At 41.8% G+C, this 19766-nt stretch overlaps 1 protein-coding gene across 3 annotated transcripts; it reads right to left on the bottom strand.

Annotated features, from left to right (window-relative positions):
• Positions 1 to 13529: 13529 nt before the first annotated feature.
• On the bottom strand, positions 13530 to 17813 carry LOC127574493 (actin, cytoplasmic 2-like). Of its 3 annotated transcripts, none has more exons than XM_052023522.1 (3): positions 17726 to 17752; positions 17468 to 17616; positions 13824 to 16152 (listed from the first exon to the last, which is right to left on the bottom strand). In XM_052023522.1, the coding sequence occupies exons 2-3, from the start codon at positions 17591 to 17593 to the stop codon at positions 15148 to 15150; spliced, it is 1131 nt and encodes a 376-aa protein (XP_051879482.1). In that variant the 5' UTR covers positions 17594 to 17616; positions 17726 to 17752; the 3' UTR covers positions 13824 to 15147. The 3 variants fall into 3 exon arrangements, with proteins under 3 accessions (XP_051879481.1, XP_051879482.1, XP_051879480.1); XM_052023520.1 differs by lacking the exon at positions 17726 to 17752 and adding an exon at positions 17768 to 17813 and having other exon boundaries at positions 13834 to 16152; XM_052023521.1 differs by having other exon boundaries at positions 13530 to 16152; positions 17468 to 17758.
• Between the last annotated feature and the right edge of the window lie 1953 nt (positions 17814 to 19766).

Raw genomic sequence — 19766 nt, 5'->3', positions numbered from 1 at the left:
GACATGTGGGATTATGACATTATTGCTATTAGTGAGACTTGGATGCAGGAGGGGCAGGACTGGCAGCTTAATGTCCTGGGGTTCCGTTGTTTCAGACGTGATAGAAGGGGAGGGATGAAAGAGGGAGGAGTGGCATTACTAGTAAGGGAAGGTATCACAGCTGTGCGGAGACAAGATAGCCCGGAGGGCTCGTCTACAGAGGCCATATGGGTGGAGCTGAGGAACAGGAAAGGTGTGGCCACACTAATAGGGTTGTATTATAGACTGCCCAATAGTCAGAGAGAATTGGAGGAACAAATCTGTAGTGAGATAGCAGACCGATGTAAGAAACAGAAAGTTGTGATAGGAGGGGATTTTAACTTTCCACATATTGACTGGGACTCCCACACTGTGAAAGGGCTGGATGGCTTGGAATTTGTCAAATGTGTTCAGGAAAGTTTTCTAAATCAACATATAGAGGTACCAACGAGAGAGAATGCAATACTTGATCTCCTATTAGGGAACCAGACAGGTCAGGTGACAGAAGTATGTGTTGGGGAGCATTTTGGGTCCAGTGACCATAATGTCATTAGTTTCAAGTTACTTATGGATAAGGACAGGTCTGGTCCTCCAGTTGAGGTTCTAAATTGGAGAAAGGCCAATTTTGTGGAAATGAGAAAGGATCTAGGAAGGGTGGATTGGGATGAGTTGTTTTCTGGCAAGGATGTGCTCAGTAAGTGGATGGCCTTTAAAGATGAAATTTTCCTGCCAGGATTAAAGACAAAGTTAAAAAGCATAGGGAACCGTGGGTTTTCAAGGGATATTGGTGATCTGGTTAAGAAAAAGAGAGAGGTGTAGAGCAGGTATAGGGAACTAGGAACAAATGAGGTACTTGAAGAGTATAGAAAAAGTAAGAAAATACTAAAAAAGGAAATCAGGAAGGCAAAAAGAAGACATGAGGTTGCTTTGGCAGATAATGTGAAGGTAAATCCGAAGGGTTTCGACAAGTGTATGAAGAATAAAAGGATAGTAAGGGATAAAATTGGTCCCCTAGAAGATCAGAGTGGTCGTCTATGTGTGGAGCCTCAGGAGATGGGGGAGATCTTAAATAATTTTTTTGCATCAGTATTTATGCAGGAAATGGGCATAGTGGATATGGAAGGAAGGGAAACAAGCAATAGAGTCATGGAACATATAGAGATTAAAGAGGAGGAGGTGCTTTCTGCCTTACAGCGAATAAAGGTAGATAAATCCCCCAGGCCAGATAAGATATTTCCTCGGACATTGAGGGAGACTAGTGTAGAAATTGCAGGGGCCCTGGCAGATATATTTAAAATGTCCTTAGCCACGGGTGTGGTGCCAGAGGACTGGAGGGAAGCTCATGTTGTTCCGTTGTTTAAAAAAGGATTTAAAAGTAAACCAGGTAGTTACAGGCTGGTGAGCCTGACATCAGTAGTGGGTAAATTATTGGAAGGTGTTTTGAGAGATCGGATTTACAAGTATTTGGACAACCAAGGGCTGATTAAGGATAGTCAGCATGGCTTTGTGCGTGGTAGATCATATTTAACAAATCTTGTAGAGTTTTTCAAGGAGGTACTAAGAAAGTAGATGAAGGAAAGGCTGTGGATGTTGTCTACATGGACTTTAGTAAGGCCTTTGACAAGGTCCCACATGGGAGGTTAGTTCAGAAGGTTCAGACACTAGGTATCCATGGAGAGGTTGTAAACTGGATTCGAAATTGGCTGTGTGGGAGAAGGCAGAGAGTGGTAGTTGACGATTGTTTCTCAGACTGGAGGCCTGTCAGAGTATATAAATATATCTGCCAGGGCCCCTGCAATTTCTACACTAGTCTCCCTCAATGTCCGAGGAAATATCTTATCTGGCCCAGGGGATTTATCTAACTTTATTCGCTGTAAGGCAGAAAGCACCTCCTCCTCTTTAATCTCTATATGTTCCATGACTCTATTGCTTGTTTCCCTTCCTTCCATATCCACTATGCCCATTTCCTGCATAAATACTGATGCAAAAAAATTGTTTGACACACACAATACCAGCATTATTTTATTTACTGAATAACATTAATTGAGCTAAAAATGTGCAACAGCAATCTGTTAACAAAATTGTTAGCAAATCATCACATACAGCTCAGAAAAACATATTTTTCTTTCAGTGGGTTCTTAGCTCAACATTAACTTAACAATAAACCGCAACAGTTGCCAATTTAGAGGTTTATTTCAACTAAATGTCCTCTTTCCTTCTTCCCCCATCTCTTAATGTCTCGTGGCACCTTCTAATCGCAGAAGGGAGCTTGCCCATTAGCAACAATAAAAGTCTCCATAGCAGGTTTAATACACTTGTTTGTCCCAAAGTATTGTACCAGAACATTGAGCCCATAAGAAAATGTTAGGGCACTCATATCATGCAAACATATGAGTAAGAGCAGGAGTAGGCCACTTGGTCTCTCAAGCCTGCTCTTCTACTTAACAAGACCATGGCTGATCTGATGCAAAAAAAAATTGCTGGAGGAACTCAGCGAGTCAGGTAGCATCTGTGGAGGCAGAGGGATTGTCGATATTTTGTGTCGAGACCCTAATGCAGTATCTCAATCTGAAACACTAACCAGCCCTCTGCTTCTACAGATGCTGCCTGACCCACCGAGTTCTCCAGCAGTTTGTTTTTGCTTCAGATTATAGCATCTGCTGTTTCTTGTATCTCCACAGCTAATCTGATTGTAATTTCAAGTCTACCATCTACTCAAAGTAACTTTTCACCCCCTTTCGAAGGCTTCAAGGAGTTTCTTAAGTGTGGAAAGAGATATAGAAAGAAGTCCCAAGTTTAGGGCCTTGGCAGGTGCAGGCACATCTATGGTGGAGTGACTAAATTAAGGGATTTGCATTGGAAGATCATAACTCCTGGTGGGTTTTAGTATGGTGGGGGTTTCAGAGGTAGGGAGGTTTGATACTACATTATTCCAACAATGTATGGCCTTAGCTTCACAAAATGCTTTAGAAAGTCTCTCCACCATTGCACATCAGCCTATCTTGCATTTTCTGTTTATGTAGCAGGTGGTTGCAGTTATCTGTGCGAAGTTCTTTTCAGAACCAAGGTCAAACAGAAGATGCCAATTGTCACCTTAATCTAAAATGGCATCTCGTCACAGCTATCTACATAACAACATAAGGAATAGGGTCATAGAGTAATTCATCATGGAAACAGAACCTTTAGCCCAACTTGGCTATGCCAACCATGGTGACCACCAAGCCAGTCTCATTTGACCATGTTTGGCCCATATCCCTCTAACAATTTCCACCCCCCCCCCCCACCCCCCGCTGCACCCCCATCCATGTGCTTATCCAAATGTCTTTTAAATAGGACAAGGAGTATACCCTTTGAGCCTGTTTCACCATTTCACCAAGATCACGGCTGATCTTCTGCCTCAGCTCTATTTTCCTGAACTTGTCCTCAGTTCCCTTAACATCCAGCAGTCTAGCATACTCTGCTCTGAATGAAATCAAAGACTGAAGCCTACACAACCTTCTTGGGTAGAGAGGTCTAAAGATTCACAACCCACTGCCCGAAAAAAATTCTCCTCATCTCCAATCCACTTATTCTGAGACTGTGATCCCTGGTTTGAGACACCTCAGCCAAGGGAAGCATTATCCCTGCATATGCTCTGTCAAGCTCTGAAAAAAAAAATTTTTGAAGTTGCTATACAAAATTATTTTTACATCTGAACATTAATGATCATCATATAGTCTAGGACTGGAGTTATATGTAAACTAATGAGGTGAGGCTAACAGACAATCTCTTTACAGCAAAGCAATGGTTACAGAACATAGAACAGTACAGCGCAGGAACAGGCCCTTCACCCCAAGATGTTGTGCCAAACTAATTAAACTAATGACACCCAGTTAAACTACACTTCTGCCTGTACATGATCCATATCCCTCCATCCACTGCATATTCATGTTTCTATCTAACAGCTTTTTAAATGCCACTACCCCTGGAGCCCGTTCCAGGCACCTACCACTCTCTGTGTAAAAAACTTGCCCTGCTCATCTCCTTTAAATTTTCCCCCTCTTGCCTTAAATGCATATCATCTAGTATTTGACTTTTCTATACTGGGAAAAAGATTTTGACTGTCTACGCTATCAATGCCTCTCATAATTTTATAAACTTCCATCAGGTCTCCCCTCAGCCTCTGACACTTCAGAGAAAACAACTCAAGTTTGTCCAACACTCTCCCTCCTCCTCTCATCCCGGCAGCATCCTGGTAAACCCTTTCTGCACCTTTTCCAAAGCCTCCACATCCTTCCTGCAATGGGACAACCAGAATTGCAGACAATACTCCAAGTGTGGCCTAATCAAAGTTTTATGTAACTGCAACATGACTTGCTTACTATTGTACTCAATGCTCCAACCAATGAAGGCAAGCATGCCATATGCCCTCTTTACCACCCTATCTACTTGCGTGGTCACTTTCAGTGAATTATGGACTTGGACATCAGGACTTCTGAACAGATAAGTTTTTCTTCTTTTTGTTAATAGGGTTTTTATTATAAGGTTTAGTTTTATAAGGTTCTTTTTTATAAGTTGTTATATAAGTTTTAATCGGAATAGTGGGGGCTGGACTGCACAGGCGCGTGACGTCAGCAGGTGCAGCGCGGGCAGTTTAAAAAGCAAACCGCCATATCCAGCAGGCAGCATCAGAGTGGGCAGCTGAGTGAGAGGGAGCAGAGTGGTTGGGCTTTGGCTCAAGGGGCTTCGGCGTGAAGGGGCAAGGTGGGTGAGTAGCTGGTAAGTAGGTAAAGGTAAGCTTTTACCTGTTATCTGTTTATAAATTTTTAAGTAGGAAAAACTAGAGGGAAAAAAAAGAATTAGTTCAGATGGAGGACATGGTGGTGTGCTGCAGCTGCTTGATGTGGGAGCTCGTGGACCTTGCTGTGGTCCACGATGGCCACATCTGCAGTAAGTGCTTGAGGCTGGAGGAACTTCAGCTCAGAATTGATGAGCTGGAGTTGCAGCTTCAAACACTGCGCAGCATCAGGGAGGGGGAGAGTTATGTAGGTACTGTGCATCAGGAGATGGTCACCCCCCTTAGAGCAAGTACTTCTGGAGTCCAGGAAGTAGATAGAAGGGTGACTGTCAGGGGAGGGAAAAGGGAAAAGAAAATGAACAGGCAGATAGAGCAGAGGACCCCGGAGGCTGTTCCCCTCAATAACAGGTTTTCCACTTTGGAAACTGTTGAGGGAGATGGCCTGCAGGGGCCTAGCAGTAGTAGCCAGGTTTATGGCACTGGGACTGGTCCTGCCGCTCAGAAGGGAAGGGAGGAGAAGAGGAAGGCAGTAGTGATAGGGGACTCGATAGTCAGGGAACCAGATAGGAGGTTCTGTGGCAGTGAGCATGAATCCTGGATGGTATGTTGCCTCCCAGGTGCCAGGGTCCGGGATATCACTGATCGGGTCCACAGGATTCTCGAGCGGGAGGGAGAACAGTCAGAAGTCGTGGTTCATGTTGTTACCAATGACATAGGTAGGGGTGAGGTCCTGAAAAGTGAGTTTAGCGAGCTAGGCAGAAGGCTGAAGAACAGGACCTCAAGGGTAGCAATCTTGGGATTGCTGCCAGTGCCACACGATAGTGAAGGTAGGAATAGGAGGAGATGGCAAATAAATGCGTGGCTGAGAAGTTGGTGCAGGAGGGAGGGTTTTAGATTTCTGCATCATTGGGATCTCTTCTGGGGAAGGTAGGACCTGTACAGAGAGGACGGGTTACACCCTAACTTGAGGGGGGCCAATATCCTTGCAGCCAGGTTTGCTAGGGTGGTTCAGGAGGGTTTAAACTAGATTGCGAGGGGGAAGGGAACCTGAGGAGTAGGTCAGAGGAAGAAGGGGATGGGGAAAAGTCAGATCTGACAGGTAGAGAGGCTTTGAGGAAGGAGAAGCAGAGTACAGGCTATAAAAGTAGTGAGGTAGATGGGCTAAAGTGCATTTACTTAAATGCAAGAAGCATCAGGAATAAGGGAGATGAACTGAGACCTTGGATAAGTACATGGGACTACAATATTGTGGCTATTACAGAGACATGGCTGACATCAGGGCAGGAATGGATATTGAATATTCCTGGTTTTCAGTGTTTTAAAAGGGATAGGGAGGGGGGGAGAAGAGGAGGAGGGTTGGCGATACTGGTCAGGAACGCTGTTACAGCTGCAGAAAGGGTAGATAATGTAGAAAGATCCTTTCTGGAGTCAGTATGGGTGGAAGTTAGGAACAAGAAAGGAGCAGTTACCATAGAACCATAGGACAATACGGCACAATACAGGCCCTTCGGCCCACCATGTTGTGGGCCCTTCAAACCACGCCTATGACTATCTAACCCCTTCCTCCCACATATCCCTCTATCCTAAATTCCTCCATGTGCTTATCTAACAATCTCTTGAACTTGTCCAATGTATCAGCCTCCACCACCACCCCAGGTAGCACATTCCATGCACCAACCACTCTCTGGGTGAAAATCCTCCCTCTGACATCTCCCTTGAACTTCCCATCCAATACCTTAAAGCCATGCCCTCTTGTTTTGAGCATTGGCGCCCCTGGGAAAGGGGCGCTGGCTGTCCACTCTATCTATTCTCCTCAATATCTTGTATACCTCTATCATGTCTCCCCTCATCCTCCTTCTCTCCAATGAGAACAGCCCTAGCTCCTTTAATCTCTCCTCATAATCCATAGTCTCCAATTCAGGCAGCATCCTGGTAAATCTCCTCTGCACCCTTTCCAATGCTTCCACATCCTTCCTATAATGAGGCGACCAGAACTGGACACAGTACTCCAAGTGTGGTCTAACCAGAGTTTCACCCTCCTGGGAGTATTCTATAGGCCCCCCGGTAGCAGTAGGGATATTGAGGAGCAGATTGAGAGGCAGTTTTTGGAAAGCTGCGAAAATAATAGGGTTATTATAACAGGAGACTTCAACTTTCCAAATATTGATTGACACCTACTTAGTGCCAAAGGCTTAGATGGGGCGGAGTTTGTTAAGTGTGTCCAGGACGGATTCCTGACACAGTATGTTGACAGGCCGACTAGAGGGAATGCTATATTAGATCTAGTTTTAGGTAATGAACTGGGACAGGTGACAGATCTATCGGTGGGTGAGCATTTGGGGGACAGTGACCATTGTTCCATAAACTTTAGAATTGTCATGGACAGGGATAGGAGCAAGGAGGACGGGAGGATATTTAATTGGGGAAAGGCGAATTATGAGGCTATAAGGCGAGAACTTGGGAGTGTAAATTGGGATGACATTTTTGAAGGGGAATGTACTATGGAGATGTGGTCGATGTACAGGGATCTTTTGCAGGATGTTAGGGATAAATTTGTCCCGGTGAGGCAGAGAAGGAATGGCAGGGTGAAGGAACCGTGGGTGATGAGAGAGGTGGAACAACTAGTTAGGAAGAAGAAGGCAGCATACATAAGGTGTAAGCAGCAAGGATCAGACAGGGCTCGTGAGGAATATAGAGTAGCAAGGAAGGAACCTAAGAAGGGACTGGGGAGAGCGAGAAGGGGACATGAAAAGGCTTTGGCGAGTAGGGTTAAGGAGAATCCCAAGGCTTTTTTCTCATATGTGAAGAGCAGAAGGATGGCTAGAGTAAATGTAAGTCCAATTAAAGTCAAAGGTGGGAGGATGTGCCTGGAAGCTGTGGAAGTGGGTGAGGTTCCCAGTGAATACTTCCTTCAGTATTCACCAAGGAAAGGGGCCTTGATGATGCTGAGGACAGTTTTGGTAAGGTTAATGTTCTAAAGTATGTAGATATCGAGAGAGGATGTGTTGGAGCTGTTAGAAACATTAGGACAGATAAGTCCCCGGGGCCTGAAGGAATATTCTCCAGGCTGCTCTGCGAGGTGAGGGAAGAGATTGCTGAACCACTGGCTAGGATCTTTGAGTCCTCGTTGTCCACAGGAATGGTACCGGAGGATTGGAGGGTGGCGAATGTTGTCCCCTTATTCAAAAAAGGTGGTAGGGATAGTCCAGGGAATTACAGACCAGTGAGCCTTACATCTGTGGTGGGTAAGCTGTTAGAAAGGACTCTAAGAGATAGGATCTGTGAGCATTTAGAGAATCATGGACTGATTAGGGACAGCCAGCATAGCTTTGTGAAGGGAAGATTTTGCCTCACAAGCCTTATAGGGTTCTTTGAAGAGGTGACCAGGAAGATTGATGAGGGTATTGCAGTGGATGTGGTCTACATGGGTTTTAGTAAGGTGTTTGATAAGGTTCCACATGGTAGGCTTCTTCAGAAGGTCAGAGGCCAAGGGATCCAGGGAGGCTTGGCAGTGCGGATTCAGTATTGGCTTACCTGTAGAAAGCAGAGGGTTGTGGTGGAGGGAGTGCATTTGGATTGGAGGTCTGTGACTAGTGGTGTCCCACAGGGATCAGTTCTGGGACCTCTACTTTTTGTGATATTTATTAATGACTTAGATGAGGGGGTGGAAGGGTGGGTTAGCAAGTTCGCAGATGACACAAAGATCGGTGGTGTTATGGATAGTGTGGAGGGCTGTCGAAGCTTACAGAGGGATATTGATAGGATGCAGAGCTGGGCTGACAAGTGGCAGATGGAGTTCAATCCAGAGAAGGTGAGGTAGTACACTTTGGAAAGACAAACTCCAAGGTGGAGTACAAGGTAAATGGCAGGATTCTGGGCAGTGTAGAGGAGCAGAGGGATCTGGAGGTTCATATCCACATATCATTGAAAGTCGCCTCACAGGTAGATAGGGTAATTAAGAAAGCTTATGGGATGTGGGATGTTAGCTTTCATAAGTCGTGGGATCGAGTTTAAGAGCTGTGAAGTAATGATGCAGCTTTACAAAACTCTGGTTAGGCCACACTTAAAGTACTGTGTCCAGTTCTGGTCACCTCATTATAGGAAGGATGTGGAGGTGCTGGAAAGGGTGCAGAGGAGATTTACCAGGATGCTGCCTGGATTAGAGAGTATGGATTATGAGGAGAGACTAAAGGAGCTAGGGCTTTACTCATTGGAGAGGAGGATGATGAGGGGAGACATGATAGAGGTATACAAGATATTGAGAGGAATAGATAGAGCGGACAGCCAGTGCCTCTTTCCTAGGGCACCAATGCTCAAAACAAGAGGGCATGGCTTTAAGGTAATGGGTGGGAAGTTCAAGGGAGATGTCAGAGGGAGGTTTTTCACCCAGAGAGTGGTTGGTGCATGGAATGTGCTACCTGGGGTGGTGGTGGAGGCAGATATGTTGGTCAAGTTCAAGAGGTTGTTAGATAAGCAAATGGAGGAATTTAAGATAGAGGGATATGTGGGAGGAAGGGGTTAGATAGTCTTAGGTGTGATTCGAAGGGTGGCACAACATGGTGGGCCGAAGGGCCTGTATTGTTCTGTATGGTTCTATGCTTCTATGGACCCCCATGATCCCTCTGTACATCAATTCTGTAAAGGGTCCTGCCATTAACTGTATACTTTCCCCTTACATTTGACCTCCCAAAATGTAACACCTCACGCTTGCTTGGATTAAATTCCATCTACCATTTCTCCACTCATATCTGTAAGTGATCTATATCCTGCTGTATCTTTTGATTGCCCTCTACACTGTCCACAACTCCACCAATCTTTGTGTCATCAGAAAACCTACTGATCCACCCATTTACTTTTTCATCCAAGTTATTTATATGTATATCACAAACAATAGAGGTCCCAGCAGTACTGATCCCTGCAGAACACCACTGGTCACAGACCTCCAGCCAGAATAATACCCTTCCACCACTACCCTCTGTCTTCTATGGACAAGTCAATTCTGAATCCAAACCACCAAGTTATGATCCTTTATCTTTTTGTTACATTGATTGTACTTTCACCAATTGCCATGGTGATAATTAAACTCAATTAGCAGGAATAAAACAAAAATGCTGGAAATATTTAAGAGGTCAGACAGCATCCGTGGATGTAGAAACAGAGTTGACATCTCAAGTCAGCAGCTTTTCCTCAGAACTGGGAATAATAAGGTTTGTGATAAAACGGATGCAGGAGAGATTAAATGATGAAAGACAAAAGTAGATGGTTGGGGGAAAAGCAAAGATGAAAAATGTGTATAGAGGAGGTATAAATGAGGAAAGTAAAGTCATTGCATGAAATTGCTGAATGCAGCTCTCTGGGTTGTCAGTCCATTGTCAAGCCTGCTAACATGAAGGACAAATGGTATAGGAAGTGAAGTTTCCGCAAGATTTACTTGATTCATTTTGCGAGACTTTGGCGATTGTTCTTCAGGATATGGCAGAGTAGCTCTGCATTGTTCAGTAATGCCTTTCAAGAAACAGAACATATCTCCTTTACCAGGTCTACCCCAGACAAACTACTCATGATTGTCTCTCAACTCCTTCAAAGCTACAAGATATGGGCAATAAAAGTGACCTTGTCTGTGTCACTTTAATCCCAGAACAAATTGAGAAAGGTTAAAAGACATCAAGGCTTAGGAGATCAAGGCATTAGGATAAACAATAAATTATTATTAACATGCTTCTCCACATCTGCCGTTATCTTGGGAGAGGAAGTGCTGTCACCTGGAGTGAAATATTAGATTTCCATTGTCGTCAGGAGAGAAGAGACTAAAAATGAAAACAGTTTGTTTGATTTTCAAACGGCCTTGGAATGACTTTGCTGTGCAGTAAAATGTAGGAACCAAGTGAAAGAGCAGAAACCATTGCATAACTTATCTGTAATGCAACACAAAAATAGACTATGTAGGTTGAATTACTGTGGAACAGATGGTGAGCAGACTATTGATTTGTACCCAGAGCCTGTTGCCATTAGAAAGTGCTGACTGACTCCCAATGTGATTATATTTACACAGAAGTGACGCTTGCCAAGATCAAGGTCCTGCCAGGCTCAATTACTCAGCACAACACAGACAGGGTGCTCCTGGCTTCTGTCCTTGCACTTGCTCACTTCAAGAAAGGCTTTCTTTGAAAAAAGGAAACAGGCCCCCATTCTTTTCCAATTTTGTTCTCTACTGTTACTAGAATGCAGCCAATAATTTCCTTTAGAATTATCCCTTATGCACTTCGGGGGAGGGTACAGGGGATTGGATATAAACAGGAAATGCTGGCCTCCACCCATCCTTCAGAGTGACCTTATTCAGCCTATCTCATGGCCTGCTTCAATCTCATCCCATCCATCTGAGCACAGAGACTAATTAATAAAATTTACAGTTAATTCTTCAGAATTCCTGGCTACTTACTCTTCCAGCACAAGAAGTCCATCCAGATCTAGGTGTTAGTTTGACCACCTCATTGTGTGCCTGTGCAAATCTTCATTTCAGTAGCATGGATCAGAAGGTTGAGTGCTTGTGGCCAGATTACACAAATGATTCTCTGACATTTATTCCTTGGTAAAAAGACTTCAAGTATCATGTCTATGAGCTAGTTAAAGGCAAGACCGGATCATAGGCTATATAGCGCTCTTTCACCAAGAACAAATTATTGAACAGGTTGGTGTTTTGCAAGTTGAATTGTGTGGTCTTCAAATGAGAGATGTACCAGCTCCTTGCTGCAGTATAAATAAATAACTTTAACATACTAGATAATATTAGCAGTATTGATGCAATTCATTATCCATGTTTCAATCATTTAAGGGAATCAGAAAGGAATTGTCAAGAATTTTGACCCAATTTACCTTGAGCTTTTTTTTTGCTTGTGCTAGGAGAGCCCTCAGCTGTGGTGAGTATGAGCTGTCTAATCTTGATCCTTAAGACATCACAAAAACTGGGACAAGGTTAAAGGATCAAGTGGTTATTTTTCTGGCCAGCATTTTTTGTTTCCTCCCAACAGATGCTGCTCGACCTGCTGATTTCCTCCAGCAGGTTGTAGCATTTTTTTGTATGGCCGGTCTATACCAAAAGCACAAGGTAATATGATTTTGTATTCAGTGGGACAACACAGGGATCAGTTCTAGAGTCCCAGATGGTCACAATATATATATATTGATGACTTAGATGAGGAGAATAAGGATAATATATCCAAGGTTGATGATGCAAAAAAAGTCCTGTATGAACTGTGAGGAAGGCATAGAGTAGCCCCAGAAGGATGTAGAGGTGCAAAATGAATAGATGAAGGCATGGGGATAGAATACAACAGGGAAAATAACAAGATCAGCCACTTTGGTAAAGATGCCCTAGTATGTGAATCACTGAACATTAACATGCAGGTATAGCAAGCAATTAGGAAGGCAAAGGACATTATGGCCTTAAATCTTATCTTATAAATTACAAGGCTGTTTGAGGATAAGAGTATAATCACAATAGAACATCATTAATGAGTCCTGGCAAGATCACATTTGGAATATTGTGTACAGATCTGGTTGCCTTCCCCAATGATAAATGTACTTGTGACATTGATTTGATTAACTTTTCAATCACGTTCTTTGTAGGGAATGAGTTGGGTGCAGAAGTGGAAAGGGAAAGCAGTTTTGCCTTTGGAAAAGAGAAAATGGACAGAGTTTATACTCCCTGGAAGGTTAGAAGAATATCATTGAAACAAATCTTTTTTTTAAAACAGCACATTATAAAAGGTAGATGCAATGATGATATGTCACATGGCTGGGTATCTACATTAAGGGCAGCCATTCATGCAGACCAGAAGAAATTTGTTCATATTGGGAGTAGGAAATCTTTGGAATTCTCAAACCAAGATAAATCTGGGAACTTGATTGTTAAGTATATTAATTTTGATGTTATACCCATGATTCTTGCTACCAGTCCATAGAGTGGGGTAAATAAAGATCAGGAAATGGAGTGGCAAGCTAAAAGTTCTACTCCTGCCTCTATTTCTAATGGGAACTAGGAGCAGAGACTCAAATACACAGCTTCCCATAAATCCATTAACACATTTTGCCAAAATATACAAATATTTGTCCCCTGTATATATTTCATTTTCCCCATGTTTCAGTTTGAAATCTTCACTTCCCCCTCCCCATTTTACACAAAGGAAAAGCAATTGGCCACATTTTAAATTATTTTACTTTTGAAGGTGAGTCTAGAATTAGTGTACACAGGTTTAAGGTAAGAGTGGAGGAGCTGAAAGGAGATTTGAGGGATGGATACACAGTGGTGAACATTTGGAGTAAGCTGCCTGAGGTAGTGATGGAGGCACTTATTTGTAATGTTCAAAAGGCTTTTGGACAGGAAAAGCATTGGGGATATAGGGTTAAAGATTAATGGGATTAGTGTAGATAAGCATCATGGATAAGGTGGGCCAAAAGGACCCACGTCTGTGCTGTTCAAATTTTATGAAAAACTTTAGATATTCCAAAGCAAAGAATGATGAAATAATGTGTCAATCAAGCATCTCAGCTTCAGCTTTATGCAAATCTGAGTTACCTCAACAGCACTACTTCATAGTTGAATCAGAATTCGTGGGTTAAAGTCCCATTTAGATGGGATGATGGCAGTTTAGGCCTCTGGTTCAATCCCTGCCATTTATTGGGACAAGATTTGTGGCTAAGACTATGAATGTCTAACACCAGGTGGATTCAATTAGCTATAAGTGGCAATTTTAGGCAGATAAACACAAGACAAGATAGGCAGAATGGTTTTACATCTTCAACAAATCACTTCAAGCAGACTAGCATGGAGCATCCACTTTAACAAATAGAGACAGAAGTTTCTAGTCTTGGTGTTGTAATTTATAAGAGGCAGCTCCATCACATGTTCTGTATCCAGTTTGGGCAATGGATCAAGAGAAATTCCCCACTGTTTCACAAACAAAGAAATTCCATTGTTGCTTTAGTGACACCAATCATGCTTTGGGAGAGAGAGGAAAATAACCAAGATCAAGTGCAATTTAAGATTTATTTACTGGTTTTATAATATATAGTTCCATAATCTGTTGTGTACAGATTTTAGTTGGACAAAACTTCAGATATGGACATCCAATAAGGCCATTTGCTCATTAAAGCATACAATTTAATAACATTTGAAGGAGGAGTCAGGAACTGCTAGCATAGAGCAACACCTGCACAATATTTAGCTGGAGCATTACATTCATTAGACCATGAACATCAATAGCCAGTTGACGCAAAGCTGATTTCATTTCTATTCCTGAAGAGATTTGGAAGGATGAAGTAAACTTAACTTATTCCACTGATTTTAAAATCAATCTATTTGAATGAAAAGAAACAGTTGTGGTAGAAAAGTAAGCAGGATAGACAAAAAGTTACATCAGTGAGACTATAACCATGGGAATTGAATGTAGAGATCTCATTTCCTCGTCCAACTTAAATTACCTATACTCTAAAACCACTTCAAGTCCTTGAAGGGTACTTCAGAGCTCTGAAATAGAACTCAGCTAGACCAAAACAGGCATACATTCCATTCAATGGTTTTGAGATTAGGCTTTTATCATATTTTAATACTCAATTTGCCCTCATGTTTAGTTGCATTAACTACACTGATCAGATCTCCAATTTGAATGGACCAACCAGTTGTTAACTAGAAATCTTAGGACAAACCCAAAGTTTCAATTTTGTGGACGTCAGGCTGCCAAATGCAAATCATAATCAGTCCTCATTTACTTAAACCACCTTGCTAAAATGGAAGTCTACAATAAGCACTTTGAAGAGAGCTGAGCAGTAGCATAAATTTTAGACAAGCCTAGGGAGAAAAATGGGCAAGTGAGGAAAAGCAATTAGACATTTAAAACAGGAAATACAATTAAACTTGCACTGGACAATTTCAAACAACTTGATGTTATTACTTAATATTTCAAATCAAGAACAAAAAAGCTGTCATTTTACTGCATAAAGATCCTGACCAATTGCAACAAGCTCTCAAGCAAATGTTAGTTGTCCAAGGTGAATAACTAATCCTTGGTTCCTATTGTGCACACCATGAAGGAGTTGGTTTTACAATATTGTCATAATCTTGGACTGCCAATGATCAACCAAAATATGTCAAGGACAGTACATGATAATAGCAAGATTTGCAAGGTTGCATACAATTTTTTCTAGGACTAATGACTTTAAACCAAGAAACCTCTAGGCACAAACTGGAAAACCCTGCCACAAGATAGATATCAATACACATTCCAAACAGCATAGACAATAAAAAGTTAGGAGCAGCAGGAAGATGTTCTATGTAGAATGCAGCAAAAAAAATCTCAGAAGCATTTGCGATGGACTATGGAGGGCCCAGACTCATCATACTCCTGTTTGGTGATCCACATTTGCTGAAAGGTAGAGAGAGAAGCCAAGATGGAACCACCAATCCACACTGAATATTTCCTCTCAGGTGGAGCAATGATCTTAATTTTCATTGTGCTCGGAGCCAAGGCTGTAATCTCCTTCTGCATTCTATCAGCAATACCTGGGTACATAGTGGATCCACCAGACAATACCGTGTTGGCATACAGATCCTTCCTAATGTCTATATCACATTTCATTATACTGTTGAAGGTTGTCTCATGTATCCCTGTTGTCTCCATTCCTAGGAAAGAAGGTTGGAAGAGAGCCTCTGGGCACCTGAAGCGCTCATTACCAATAGTGATGACTTGGCCATCAGGTAACTCATAGCTTTTCTCTAGGGAAGAAGAGGAGGCAGCCATTGTCATCTCAGCCTCAAAGTCAAGAGCCACATAACATAGCTTCTCCTTTACATCTCGTACAATCTCCCTCTCAGCTGTGGTCGTGAATGAGTATCCACGTTCAGTCATAACCTTCATCAAATAGTCAGTGAGGTCCCTACCAGCCAGATCTAGCCGTAGAATGGCATGGGGCAAGGCATAGCCCTCATAGATGGGTACTGTGTGGGTAACACCATCGCCAGAGTCTAGTACAATGCCTGTAGTGCGGCCAGAAGCATACAAGGATAGCACAGCTTGAATGGAGACATACATGGCTGGTGTGTTAAAAGTCTCAAACATGATTTGGGTCATCTTCTCTCGGTTGGCTTTGGGGTTCAGAGGTGCCTCTGTGAGGAGAACAGGATGCTCCTCTGGGGCAACTCTCAGCTCATTGTAGAAGGTGTGGTGCCAAATCTTCTCCATATCATCCCAGTTGGTCACAATTCCATGCTCAATTGGATACTTTAGGGTCAGAATTCCTCTCTTGCTTTGGGCTTCATCACCAACATAACTGTCTTTCTGACCCATTCCCACCATAACTCCCTGAAATATATAAAAAAAGGCCAGTATACATAATCCAGGCACAAAGTCAAATGGAAATCTTGCACAAGTATTGTTACCCTGAGAAGGCAGCAGGCAAATTGCTTACTTTGTGACTTTAGAAGTCAGTGAACAAAACTCTAGGAAGTAGAATTGCATTTAAAACTAAACCAGGTTTATTTTGTTAAGAGGTGCTCCTAACATGGAATTGACAGTTTCACTACTTTTACTGAAAAGTAAATGTATGTTTAAATATTGGAGTTAAACTCCTGCTTCCTCTAGTTTATAGTCTAGGCATTGTCCCAATAAAAAATTAAACTGCAAACTCCATTTTGGACCTTGGAGAACAGATAGTAAACAGGCACATTTGAGTATGCAGATCATGTCAGATCAAAACACTTGATGCAAACACAATATGATAGAAAGAGAATTAAAGAACAATATAGGTGCACAGGATTCATTTCCTGGAAAAAAAAATCTATTAGTTTGCAGGTGAGGAGTGAGATTCATAACCCAAGCATTTTGGGCCACCCTGAGCTAGCAATTAAAAAAATTAGGTAGGAAATTTATACCCAAGAATAAAAAAAAAGAGGATCCAGTTGAAAGCAAGACAAGAAAGATTCTCTTTCCATCTGGGGTAATTTGTCACAAAAATGTATTTCATCAACATTTAGTTAATAGCAACTAGCACTGGATTAGAAAGTACACAATCTTAAATTAAGCCTCAGATCCTTCACTTTCAAGAGCTTGCCTTTAAGGAACACTTGGCCCAGAAATGTGGAATTAATTGTAGACAAGACTACAATTCAGTGATCAGGTCTCCTAGCAACCCACAATTTCATATCTCCTAATGAACAAGATTTTGGCCAAGGGTGGAAAGAGTGTACTGGCAATTTATTACCCATCCCTAAAATAGCCCATTTGACAATCAAGTTTTTTCCCCCCCCCCAAATATAGGCCATTTTCAAGAGTAGTGAAGAGTCATGCATATTGGTCTAGGCGTAAGCCTGTTGTCTCACTAAATAAGCTTGCTGTTCTTGCCCTATTTCTCTCAAAAGATCAGCAGGTTTAAAAAGAGTCACTGTATAGCTTCTAGGCTTTTTTTAAAAAAAAATCTGCTATTAGCATTTAAAACCAACTTTAGAAAACCACAATAGAGAAATTTAAATTCTGGAATGTTAATCCACACATCTGAAGTGTTAAATCAGTAACAAAAATAAAAGAGGAAAATCAATGTGCCTGGAATCCTGTTAACCTTGTACTCCAATCTAAAGCAGAAATTAATAATTTTGACTCAAAAGCCAAAGTGAAACTTTACCTGGTGTCGAGGGCGTCCCACAATGGACGGAAATACAGCTCTGGGAGCATCATCTCCAGCAAATCCAGCCTTACACATCCCAGATCCATTATCCACAACCAAAGCTGCAATCTCATCATCCCCCATGGTTCTAAACCTGCTAGAATTCACTGCAGATAGGAATAAAATAAAGTACAGCAGATTAGAGACAGGAAAATAAAACAAATCTTACACTTGCAATTAACCAGTAAAGCTCATCTTTGAGGACAAGCCCCTCACATAAGACCACCCTATACTCAAGATTAACAACACATTCCTTACCTTATTCACTGCTCTTTTATACTGCACAGGGTTCCCGTTCATCTAAAATCACATGAGCTAGACATAGGGGAGGAGCTAAAAATTAGCTTTACCACACATCATTACATTTATTTCTAACCCTGGCATTTTGATTAAAATTGTTTTTCTTTATTTTTTTGTACAAATAGGAATGAATGAATCTTTCCTCTAAATCTAATATTGAGTTTAACCTCTTCTTTGCCTGGATTCCATTGCTTGGAATATTTAGAAAGGAAGACTTGGCTTAGTATTGGTCTGAAGCACATGACAAACATTGAATTCCTTTGAGCTAGGCAGCCTATTAGGCAATTAAATATGGCACCTATGGTAGAGCACAGAAGGATCCCACAAATAAGAATAAACTGGGAATAACTCCATTTCTTTCAGTACCGCTGTTGTTGCAAGATTAAAACTGTGTGATAATGAAACTGTTAGTTTATCACTGTAATCAATCTATGGAAGATTCTGAAACAACACAAGGATAATCCCAGCAGTGGAAAGCTTTCCAAGACACTTGTTCCTTTCAACCTGCACTTACAACATGTTATACCTTAGATTACTCAAAACTATCTGATTTATATTGATTGAATTATGCTGCCCATTTCCATTGTTCTTCTAAGGTGTCCCACTCACTTCTGGGACAGGTAGAAGGGATAAAGGGTATTCACTCATCTAAAGGGTAATACCTCTGACAATGCAGCATTCCCTCAGTACTGCTTTGAGACATTGACCTAATCTATACTTCCAAATCTGCATTTTGAAGCAAGATAAGAAAATATTATCAACTGAGACAAAGGAGCTGATTTTGAAAGCATCTGAAAACCTTCATTTTGTGTGACAAACCATTCTTCATTCACTTCTTCATTACCTTGCTAACTGTAGCTTTCAGGATTAGGGATGAAATAAATCAGTTTAACGGGAGAAAAGATCAGCACAGTTCCATGTCTGGTTCCCAGGAGTTGCTTTAAATATGCTTAGTGCTGTTCAAAGTGTCACAGATGCCCTTGCAGCAGCAATTGGCTTCTCAATTACAAACAGCAGCCTTTTCTAACCACCCTCTATAAAATTTTACTTGTTTCCGTTCTAAGGAGAGCTAAAACAGCAAACAGCCATTATCTTCATGAAGAGAGTCCTGTTTCCTTCTGTGTTTAAAAAACACCCAATTAACACCTTGTGAGCTTTATGGGATGATTATAATAATATTATTAAAAACTAAGAATTGGTGATCTTCCTTTTAAATTGACACTGAAATAGGCTGGAGAAGACATAGTGACTAACCATTGTAATTCCCAAGTGAAACAATGCTTTTTTAGGCTGCATATGGTGACAATGCTGCAGCCAGCCAAAATGGAGTGGCTAGGGAAAACTCCCAGCCAATCAAGCTTGGTGATTACCTGGCTGTGTGACTGAGATTGATTTTATACATGGAATTTATACATAAAGATCCTTCACTCACTACATTTGCTGGAGCAATAACTTTGTTTTTACTGGGAGAATTTGTTGTACTTAGTTTCCTTGGCTCGTCTTATAGATTTGCCTAAAATTAGGGTTTATCCTTACTTGGTATGCTAAATGATGGGGTATTTATACCTAAAGGACAATAAAGACATCTCCAAAAAAGCTGCAAACTTGGGAAAAATTACCTTTTAAAATTTGTCAATGTTCTTATCATGATTGATTGGTGCATTAAAATGAAACTTATGTGGTTCCTGACAACAGCTGCCTGCATTCTGTTGCTGCTAGGAATTGCGGTAAAGGTCGCAGCCTGCAAGGGCACACTCCATGGCAGCAACAGTAGAGCAGTGTAAAAGACTACAGTGGAGGTGAGGAAAAGGTGGGGGATGAGGGAACAGGTATCTTCAATGTGTGTGGCTGCACCCACCCTGGTGACTTTCCACTCATGCCCTGAGGGGTTCCATGCCACTGAAAGGCACAGGCTCAGTATTGAAGCAGAAATAGCAGCACAATGGTGTTGTGAATT

The sequence above is a fragment of the Pristis pectinata genome, chromosome 9 (assembly GCF_009764475.1).
Source record: "Pristis pectinata isolate sPriPec2 chromosome 9, sPriPec2.1.pri, whole genome shotgun sequence".
Classification (NCBI taxonomy): domain Eukaryota; kingdom Metazoa; phylum Chordata; class Chondrichthyes; order Rhinopristiformes; family Pristidae; genus Pristis; species Pristis pectinata.
The sequence above is the reverse complement of the archived record's forward strand: the minus strand, read 5'-3'. Positions and strand labels throughout refer to the sequence as shown.

Coding starts and splice junctions, on each gene's coding strand:
- LOC127574493 (XM_052023520.1), bottom strand. CDS start 17,593: ATGGGGGATGATGAGATTGCAGCTTTGGTTGTGGATAATGGATCTGGG. Junction 16,153..17,467: donor TGGGACGCCCTCGACACCAG/GTAAAGTTTCAC, acceptor TATATATTTCAG/GGAGTTATGGTGGGAATGGG.